General features: G+C 35.6%; 2 protein-coding genes across 2 annotated transcripts in view; both read right to left on the reverse strand.

Annotated features, from left to right (window-relative positions):
• LOC127840156 (protein draper-like) overlaps nt 1-11,125 on the reverse strand; it is a 37,627-nt gene that overhangs the window by 18,246 nt on the left and 8,256 nt on the right. The window lies entirely within an intron of this gene.
• The window catches only part of LOC127840154 (beta-lactamase domain-containing protein 2-like), a 12,460-nt gene continuing 2,511 nt past the window's right edge, over nt 1,177-11,125 (reverse strand). Inside the window, exons 2-8 of the mRNA XM_052368643.1 lie at nt 10,183-10,374; nt 8,778-8,877; nt 6,615-6,720; nt 5,889-6,011; nt 4,999-5,189; nt 4,409-4,663; nt 1,177-2,157 (exon numbers count right to left, since the gene is read on the reverse strand). Coding sequence (XP_052224603.1) covers nt 1,972-2,157; nt 4,409-4,663; nt 4,999-5,189; nt 5,889-6,011; nt 6,615-6,720; nt 8,778-8,877; nt 10,183-10,374 — 1,153 coding nt within the window. The 3' untranslated portion in view covers nt 1,177-1,971. The remainder of the gene's footprint in view (nt 2,158-4,408; nt 4,664-4,998; nt 5,190-5,888; nt 6,012-6,614; nt 6,721-8,777; nt 8,878-10,182; nt 10,375-11,125) is intronic.

Consider the following 11,125-nt stretch of genomic DNA (forward strand, 5'->3'; position numbering starts at 1 on the left):
CAATAAATGAGGCATTTCGAGTGTTAACAAGCTTTATCTTACTTATTGGTATAACTTTTTAGTCCAGGTGTCTTATTTCAAACTCATTTGAGATATTGGTGAGAAAAATGTTCTGAGCAAGTTTCATGAAGAGTCTTTTCTTTAATTTGAGGTAATGACCTAGTTTTCGATATTTTTTGTCCTCAACTAGAGTTTCCGTTTGGTTAAGAAATTGGTTATAGCTGTAATAACAAATAGTTTTGGATTCAGATGCGAAGTAAATATACTACGAGCGGGATTGCAATCATCGGTAACTACCACCACTCTGCCGTTTATTATTTCGAATCGTTCACGAATGTATGTATAATTCGTCTGTATAAAAGAAACAGAGTCCTTTGTTCTGCTAAAAGCATACACACGTGAATTTAAGAAACTTCCTCATACCAAAACACTCCGATATTACGTTATTCATAACTATTGAGTGATTCATTGATATTGCGTCATCGACATTGTTAAATAATGTGAAAATATTTTACATTTAAATGCTTAATTACATTAATGACTGCATGTTGATGAACTAAATACAAACTATTTTAAACTTGTATTACTGATATTTTTACAACGCTGCTTGTTTAAGCACTAAACGATTTTATTGATTTTACTTTTACAACATTATAGGCTCCCCAGATTCTTTGATGAAGAATCAAACACACTTATTTTCCTTCATTTACCATATAACCCAGGTCGCTGAATGTGGCAGAATTAGTTGTCAACCATTTCAATCTGAACTTAGCGACGCTATTTTACTTTTTGAATCTTTTTGTGTTTTTCCTCTTTAAATATTCCCATGCGGTAGTAAATTATATACACCGCGATGTTAAACAATAGAGACTTAACGGTTAAATAATTTGGTCTTGCTGTCATCGTATTTTTGTTATATGCTACCTTGTGTTTGCTTCTCAAATCTGGGACATAGCGTGCGCAAATTGTTATCAGATGCTAGTTATCTATGCAGACACGTCCCATGAAAATATTGTTTACGGTTTTTATACTCGGCGAGAAATGGTGGGGTGGGGGCGCCGTGATCATTCTGTACAGGACACAGGGACACCCTTTTTGTAGCGATGTTAAGTACTGTAATAAATGCTTTCACGTGGACTGCGAAGAACATGATTAAATATACACGAAAGAAACAGGTAGAGAGACGAAGTTTAAACTTGTTTTTCAATTTTCGTCATTTCCATTTTCAGTAACATTCATTATTTTGACATATGATTCTCCGAGATATATATTTTTGGTCATCAAATGTAGGCGAGGCAACTGCCTCAGCGTGATTGAAGATATTTTCATCGTTACAGCATTTTCATATTTGAGCCTTGCACTGGGGAAATCGGGCTTAAATACACGTGCGTCAAGTATCGTCGCAGATCCGTACAGGCTAATCAGGGACGAGACAAGACTAGATTGTCGTTTAGAATAGACTTACTTTTTACGAACGAATAAATAATCGCGGAAAGTGTCGTCACTGATTAACCTGCGCAATAGGCTAATCCGGGGCGATAATTTGAGCACATGCATTAAGCTTGCCTTTTCAAAATCGCGACTCATTTTCATATATATAGGTCAGTCTTGGGTTAAGGGTGCCGTGCTAAAGCGTATCCGTCACAATGAATAACTAACTTTGGAAGAAAAATCGCCATCCGGTTCAATTATTTATGTATAGATCCGCTGATACGAGCACTGTTATATGTTATACGGTTTTGAAAAACGATATGCGCAAACCTCCTAAAAGTAACTGAATTTTTTACATGAAGGATTGTGTACACAATGTGAAAAACTCCGTACTGATGCCTAGCATTCTACTTCTACAGTTTTGTTCCGGTCTGCAGGAATCGTTCAGTTTGTCTAAATATTTCTATCCTGCATACACTTGAAATTTAAAAATAATAATGGTAATTTTTTTTCCTATAATTGGACTATGATTAATTATCTTTAAGTCCTCGTCTGCAATCTGTCAATCACCCGATAGAGGGCTTTCTCGAGATCAACGTATCTCGGGTCATCCCCAATGCCGTTGATTGACAAGTGATTGGTCAGGTAGGCGATACCCAGGGCGTTCGCCTCGTCACCTATGGCAACCTGACCCCCATGCCCGGTGTGACCCACGGCGTCTTGGCCCTGAAGTTGAAGGATAAATATGTTGTAGAAAATAATTGAAGGATAAATATGTTATTGAACAAAGTTGGTTGATAAATATGTTGTATAAAATAGTGTGCTGCTGCAGCTTTACGCAATTTTGATAAATCCTCACATATTTTCTCAGATTTGTGTGTCTTATATCCTTTTCCAAATAAATGCTAGCACATCAAACTTTTGAATGGTCTAAGTCAAGTATAGTGGCCATAAAAGTATATTAAAAAGCTTGATCAAAGGGTACAAAACCTGTGACTATTTGCCACTTATACTGGAATGCTTACTAAAAATGTATAACGTTTTGTAGTTAAGTGGCACACGTATTTTTGCGACCATGTAAATGAAATGTACAGTATAACGTTATTTATTTAAATAATGTTATGTTTCCTGGTATGAGTTGTATTCTATTTCTCTCTTAAATATTGACAAAACATTTAAAAGCAGCCAATATTTTAGTCGCTTAAACAGGAAGGAAGTGTTAAAAGAAAACTAGAACTACATGTGTACCACACATTATTAAGATACTGTATCAGTTTTTACTGTACTGATCATTATTATTAGAATGTACGGCGACATTGTATGTGTCTTTCCTTGTTTCAATTTCTACTCGCATGAGCCTCAAATGCATACGTTTCACAACCGTTTTATAATCGTATATATGGGCCGTGTTCTGTAATAAGGGAGTTTAATACACGTGCGTACGAACAGGCTTATCAGGGACGACACTTTCCGCTTGTATGGTATTTTTCGTTTACAGAAAGTCTCTTCTTTGCAAAAATCCAGTTTAGGCGGAAAGTGTCGTCAGTGATTAGCCTGTACGGACTTTACAGGCAAATCTGGGATGTCACTCTACGCACATGCATTAAACCCCCTTTTCACAGAGCGAGGCTAATATTGTTTCGTTTGTATTGGCCGGATTCCTCCAGTATTGAAATACCCCTTACTAGAAAGTGCATAGTTTAATTAAAAAATATTTACCGATGTAAAAATAAAAGGTGGGCCAGGATATACCTGAAGCGCTGACCTGAGTTGAAATTAACCATTTGTTAAAGACTTGAACCTTTAACATTGCTTTTGACTCGACTTGGCCTTTATTAAAAATTGATCTTGAATTTTGTAAAGATAAACAATCTTTTAACATCAATGCTGAGTCATACAAATAGTTGTTACTACAGTGGTATTATGTTTTTTGAAGTTTTGACCTGGTGAGCTAGTTTTTGGACATATGTGACCGAGATACGATTACTGCCAAGGTGATGTCAACTTGGCATTAATTGGCTTCTTAAGTGATACGAAGTTTTTGCTAAGATTGGTTTCAGTGACCTAATGTTTTAACATTATCGAGACTCGAACTTGTCAAAGATACTCTCAAGATAATAATTCCGACCACGTTTCATTAAGCTTATGTCATAACTATGTTTTCTACGGTGGGGACACTATTTTAAAAGATTGACCTGGTTTTTACTCACGTAACTCAAAATAAAACTTGTTATAGATATTACCAAGACAAGCATTCCAACCAAGCTTCATCAAGATTGAGTCATAAATGTGGCTCTTAGAGTAGTATCAAGTTTGGTCGCATATTCGACCTATTTTGCTGGTGTTAAGACAAAAGTAAGCCAGATTCGAACGTTTCCTAGATATTGTCAGGGATAACACTTTGACCAAGTACCGTCAACATTAGGCCGAACATTTGGCTTCTAGAGTGGTTACAAGTTTGTATATGATTTGACCTGGTGTCGTGGTATTTGGTCAAACATGTTCAAAATACGAAATATAAACTGTAAATAAAGCAGTCTTTCTGACCATTTCTTTTTCATCAACATAGGAAAAAATAATGTTGCTTATAGAGTATTAACGAGCTAAAAGTAGCTTTAATATTCGGCCTGGTGATTAATGTTTAAGGTACACCTGACCTAGATTCCAACTGGTCTAGGTATGTATTAGATTAAAAGAATGATTTATTTTTGTCCATAATGAGCAATAAGTGTGTCTTCTAGATTGGTTACAATGTTAATTCTAAGATTTGACCTGGTAAAATCTTGTTCTGACCCAGATTCAATCTTGGTTTAGATATTATTGAGATAAACATTCTTATCAAGTATCATTGACATTGGATTAAGAAACTATGGATTCTAAAGTGTTAAAGAGACAAACAATATGAATAAACTTTAAAGAGCTAACCATAAGCACTCCGTTCTAAGGTAAGTTTGATAAAGATGTCCGACATGCTTACTTTTGGGTTCTTTCTATAAAATGTTCCAGGTCCAAAGCTCGTTTCCTCTCCAGTGATAAACACGGTGTCTTTGCCAAAGATAATAGGCGTGGACAGGTTTTTGATACTGTCACGTGACAGCAACGAATCTCCGCCAACTGACCCCCCATTGGCAATTATTCCGTAAAGTCTGGCCAATCCACGAGCCGTTCCTGTTCCGGATGCAGACGATATTGTTACCTCGCGGACTGTAGGATTGTTTAACGTTTTTGTATCCTGAAATTTATATGTTAAAATGTGCACATTTAAGACAATAGGTTAATCAACATTCGTATTTTCTGAATGGCAAAATACACGCATAAATCTCAAATTCTTTCATAAACCAGTTAAAGTATGAAAGCCTGTCAATAAAGATGTCGTATGTGTAAACCTTTATTTAAAAAACATTTTTACACAACTGAACTAAGAAACAAATACACTAGTATGTTAGTTGTATCGCAATTTTCGCATTTAGTAAGTCGGCAACAATTCATGTGAACAATTCCTTTAAGATTTTGTGTCATCGAATAATTGTATTTCTTATTAACTCATAAATACTCGCTACATGTCACCTGGGCGTATTCTATAATAGGCACTATAGACTTCGCCATGAGCGTGTTAGGCTGGGTTATAATCTGGAACATGGGAACGAGGTATCGTGGAAAACTGAGAGAGTCAATAAGCAGTTGCAGCTTCGATTTGGTGACCAGTCTTGCCGAGCGTCCAAACTCGCACTGGGGAGTGTTCATACCGAAATCTATACCTGCAAATACAGAATCCGGTAAGGGCAGTTTTTAATGTCGCCTGTCGAAGATGAGGTCTAAAAGCAGCAATAATTTACGACACTCGACAATGAACAACGATACACGACACATTTGAACTTGTGATTGGCTCATGGTGCTTGGTTGTTGCAAACACGATTGCTCTGGAAACGCGACACAAGATAGTCCACGAGACGTACGATACAACAAAAACCAATAACACTACATTTTAGATGCTAACCTTTTTGTAAAAACTATGAAGTGTTGTAAATTGTCGATTGTAGTTATCGCCAGGTGAATTGATTGCCGTATGTCGACTTCAGATTCGATAGCAACCCCCTTAACGGGTTCCGTATGCAAATGAGGTTAACACCATGTCAAACACAACTAGGTATTGAATTATTCTATTATAATACTGAGGTTACTATGTGTTTACCTATGAGCTTTATTGATACGTGTGTTTAAAATGTGCAATATGATGTCATTCTTGGCGTGAACTACAATATAATATAGCACTTCAACAGCAGATGTGTCAGGGATAACAAAACAAAATATGGAAGGACCTAAATGTTTCAATTATTAATAACGAAACATCGGAATGTTTTCTGCTGCAATCGAATACGTATTATTGAAAGTATTTTTCTGATAGCACTCTTTAAGACGTCAGCTGCCTTTCAATACCGTAATATTTGCCCACATACCGAAGGGTCTTCCGATCAGATCTTGAAAGATGGTTGCCGTGTCTCTATGCCGTGGATCTGCCCTCTGTATCAACTCGTCCACGTACATACCAAAGGTCAACGAATGGTAACCAAACTGCGAACCTGAAACACAATGCCCGCGATTGAACAGCTTTTATATCGATCTACAAAAACTGGACCAAGATATAACATTAATTAGTTTGTTTTTGAATATTTTTCTTTGATTCTTCACTTTGTTTAAAGTTAACATCTAAAAAATCTATTGAATAGAGGACATGAATAAGACATTTCAGTTTTTGAGTAGGCATAATTGATTAGTACGAACATCTAAGATTAGTTATCTTCAGTCATTTTATATTTTACGTGGTATCATTCACATGCCAGTTTATTATTTGTAAAGTGTATATTTGTTGCATATTAAAAAATGTGTCTTAACTTTATTCGTCGCATGAATTTTGCAGGTCCATGGTCAAGATCTTTAAAACGACAATTTAAACTTTTGGTGTTTCCAAAAGTAGACACATATGATCAGTATGTTTGTGAAATATGCGACGAATGCAAATGAAGTGAATACTTAACTACGAACCTGCTTTGCGTATATGCTTCTTCGAAAATTGTATCTTTAAATATATGTGTCGTACGACTTTAGAACTTAGACCGACCAATGATAACATAAATGTCTAAAAACCTAAAATCGTTCCTTAAATGACCAGATAGGTCCCTTACCAGGCGGCCAGGCGGGCGATTGGTCTGCAAGAGTCCTCAACCATTTTGCCCTGTCATCGATATACTCTCGAAGAGACAGCGGCGTATCCAAGTATACAAGTCCGGCCTAAAACAGAGCAACAAATTTACATGAAACTTCACGAACATTGCATTGTATTAGACACTCATAACGAAACAGTGAGATTCATGAGTACGGCAATGAACTACAGTGGCACAAATAAAGATTAAGAAATGAAGAAACATGTAGATTCACGAGTCAGTCAGTAGAGTCAGTAGAGCAGCATGATAAAACATAAAGATTCACATGTCCGGACTCGAAATCAAGAAGCACGAGAAAACATTTAGGTTCATGTGTCTAGCCTTAAAAAAGAGCAGCCTTCACGATACCGGCCTTGAAAAGAGCGGCATGAAGAAACATTAATATAACGATTTCCGGCCTTCAAATAAAGCCAAATAAAGACATATTAAGATTCGTTGGTCTGGTTCTGGTCTTGAAATAGAGCAAAATAAAAATCACTAGTATCGACGGGTCCAGCCTTGAAATAGAATAATACATTCAAAATGAATAACACAAAAACATAGCTATTCACACGGGCAGCATTTAAATCGAGTAACATTGAGAACAAGTAGGATTCATGAGACAGCCTTTAAATAGAACAACCGAAAGAGGAAGTGGGATTCTCGGTATGATGTATGACTAACCTTATTCACGTATAAGAACAATTTTGGTATGGCTATATTTGAACTTAATCCGTTTTTTTAGAAACAAAATCATGTAAACGGTCAATAATGCAAACGGTATTGAAATCAATAAATATAGGATCAGGCACGAGTTGTCATATCATACCATATTTTATTAAACGAGTTTAGGAATTTTGTTAGTAAGCGAGCCTTTGAACGAATTCCCTGGACGAGTTTAATAAAATATGGTATGATATGACAACGAGTGTCAGATCTTTTTATCATATGCTTTTAAATGAGCAAATTAAATAAATATTTACGCAAACATAATGAATAATCCCGAATGTTGTTTACATTTCGTGACGTCATTTGACATTGCAACGTCATTTCAGCAAAATAGAAAAAGGCGATTGGTCAATAAACGAAAACTAAGCCAATTATAACGCTTAAAATTGTTGTATTACACATGTGTAATATAAAAAATATGTAATGGTTGTATAACATGGGAAACAGGGTATAGCATAGACGTTTTCTAAGATCAGACCAGTTGTATAGTATAATCATTGCAGCGAAATTATGAACGTGAAATAGCAGATACACAGTAATATCTGAATTAACTACGGAAACATATTAATGATGAATCTACGTCGCTCTCACATATACAATTGTGCTAACATCACGTTTCATGCATACTGGACCACTAAGCTGCCTTCAACTTAGTTCCAGTGCCAATAAGAGATAACAAAACACGACAAATGACGGACAAAACGGGATGACACACGCTCGCAACGATCACCTCACAAAGAGCACGATATTTGTTTTTAAAGCATTCGTAAACAGTATATGGCTTTGTCGGAGAGTGGTGGATATAAAGCGTATTGCTTTATTGGAAAGGCTACCAAGACACTTAGTATTCATAATTTGGTGTTTCTATCAATAATGATTGGACGAGATCTATATACGCCCACGTATTCGATGTAGACAGAAATTAAATTGAAAAAATTGAAATAAAAACGATCGCGCATATATCATAAACTCTCGGCAAACGAATCAAAATTTATAGTGTGCAATCTAGCGAGTGCACAAACGCCGATATACCCTTTGGACAAATGTTCGAAGAAATAAATTTCTGTTTCCAGAATATTGACAAATTCATTTGGCAGCTTCTGTGCACAATGGTTTTAAGCGCTAAATATAGCCACCACTTGGTGGTCTTGGGTCGAGATTAAACATAATGAAATAGTCCGAGCACGCGCAGTTAAATATGGTTGGACAGAACTGTTGAAGTCAAGAGTGTTCACACAAAAAAAAATATTTGACCTAATAGATAACATACTTGTTGAGGACAAGCTACGCACGACAAAAAATGTCGATACAATAACAACTGTTAATTGTGACTTTCTGCTTAGGTGTGCTAAAATTATGCAACATGCGTCGTTCATGCAAATATTTTTTATCAAAACTGAATTCCAGTGAGCTAACCTGATGACTCATCAGCATCTCTACGGTGATGTTGTCCTTCCCGTTGACAGCAAACTCGGGCCAGTAGTCCTTCACAACCGATTTGGGGCTGATGATCCCTCTACCAACAGAAATAGATGGCATGTAGAATTCTCAATTCAGTTATTCTCACCTTCCAATCAATCAATGTTTCGTAAAAGTTAATACATTTTAAAATCATTTTAATACAAGAGGAAAACATATCTAAAAAAAGCCGTTTATCAAAATTGAAATGTTATTTTTCTAACTACGGCCTTGAATTATGACCATGACATGGAAGGTCATTATAAGCTTTTTATGTGAAACACGTCGTCTGATATGGATCAAGATGTGTGCGAATGTTAAGTTTATCTCAGATAATAGATACAAATCAAAAAGTAATAACAAGAGATTCTAAAAAATTCACAACCAAATATGACTTTGACCTTAAATTACCAACTGCTGTTGTGTACCCAATCGGCGAACTTATGTCTAATTCTTTAAGAAGAATAACAAAACAAAATTCCCCTTATGGAGAAAGAGTCTATTTTCAGTTTACGATCTTTAAGCTATCGTTGTTTTCTTTTAATTTGTCAGTTTTGTGTATAAAAATGATGGAAAAGTACGTAAAACAAATAAATATAGGCTAACATCCTGGTACATTTACGACCAAGATTCAGTTAATGTACATCATTGAGTTGATTTAAGGTTTTCAAAATGCAACAGAGAAGTATATATACGAAATACACGAATGCAATCTTGTTTTAAAGTGCAAGTCCTGATGTATGTTTATGAACCTTGCCACAATACACTTCAGCATTTATTCGGCAAATTACACATATGCCAATTAAAGACTCGTGTTGTTCAAGATTAAAGGTAAATTAATTGGACAATTCAACCGCAGTCGAGTATTCAATATGTGCAATAATAGACATGTTTTACAAATAAACTTATGCTTCTTGAAAAATATTGTAAAGACATTAACAATGATTATCTGTTAGAAATGTGAAGTCATCTAAAAACTAACGAGTTAATTATTGCCTGTTAATCTGACTTGTCAAAACGTCGGTTTATTTTCATTCTGATGGTTATCCGATTCCTGTCATTGAAGCCGGGGTATCCGGAGTTTTACGTGTCAGCGTTTTACGCTTACGGAAATATTTCCGGAGATATTCGTCAAAGTAGGCGATGCAAAAATTATAAAATGAAGACCAGATAAGGCTGGCAGCTTTTTTGCTTTTAAGGTATTTTTCGCTTTTTTTTAAATTGGTGATATGTATGTATTCATAACTCGCGGAATGTGGAACAGCGCCGAAATTAGTTTTCGAAAGAAGAGGTTTCAATGAATTCATAAAAAGATATGGATTCAGCCTCTACGAGTTTGGCACAAAAGTTCATTTATTCTTACAGCTCCATCATTTTCACAATTAAGATAGCGGCGACTCCCTTCGTACAGGAAAAGGCCACCGTGGTAGTATTCTCTGTCCAAGGGCGATAACTCTCTGCATCTGCGTACCCACCCCACACGTCAATCACAGGCCTGCCCTTGTAATTAACAGCAAACGCTCCTCCCTTTTCCTTCCCGCTTTCGACATTTTTCCTGCCAAAAAAACGACATATAACATGTTTTGCTTTGCAATATTTATTCTCCATTCGATTTTATATGACATATGTTGAGTCGGTTTTCACAAAAAACACTAATGATTTAAAACTGTAATTAACAACGTGTAATATCGCCTTAATTCGCATTTTGTTGTCACTCCGAAGGTATCCGATTATGTTGTAAATTTACCATAAATTGGTTAAAATCAAGTGCATCGGTTGTGTAAATGTAATAACTGACGCTTTTACATCGAGAGATTCCGAGTAAAATTCCAGCGGAGGGCAAACATTGTGTAATCACGTATTTTTACTATTAATATTATTTAAGAGTAAACCAAATATCATTTTGTTGTTAATATAAACATAATTAACCTTTTTTTAACTCAAAAAAGTGTGGTCATGTCCATATATTTCCTAAATTAAAATTTCATCTGTCCTATACATTTCAGAAAACGTTGTTTAAATTCAAATGCTTATATGAGTATTTAAAAAAATATCCTATCTGTGTAGGTACGATATAAACATAATGTTTGTTACGATATTAGTTCATCGTGAAATATCCATCATATGGAAAATATGTAATTCTAAATATCAGTGCGTGCGTAACAATATTAACTGAGCAATATACACTTTTTCGGACCGAATGCCTTTCGGTTACAAAAGATGTACTACGGTACATGATATTCATGCGTGTTAGAAGTTTACGAAAGTTGAATACATGTCTGAAAAGTTTACGCAACATCTAAAAT

Source organism: Dreissena polymorpha, chromosome 7 (genome assembly GCF_020536995.1).
Source record: "Dreissena polymorpha isolate Duluth1 chromosome 7, UMN_Dpol_1.0, whole genome shotgun sequence".
Taxonomy (NCBI): Eukaryota; Metazoa; Mollusca; class Bivalvia; order Myida; family Dreissenidae; genus Dreissena; species Dreissena polymorpha.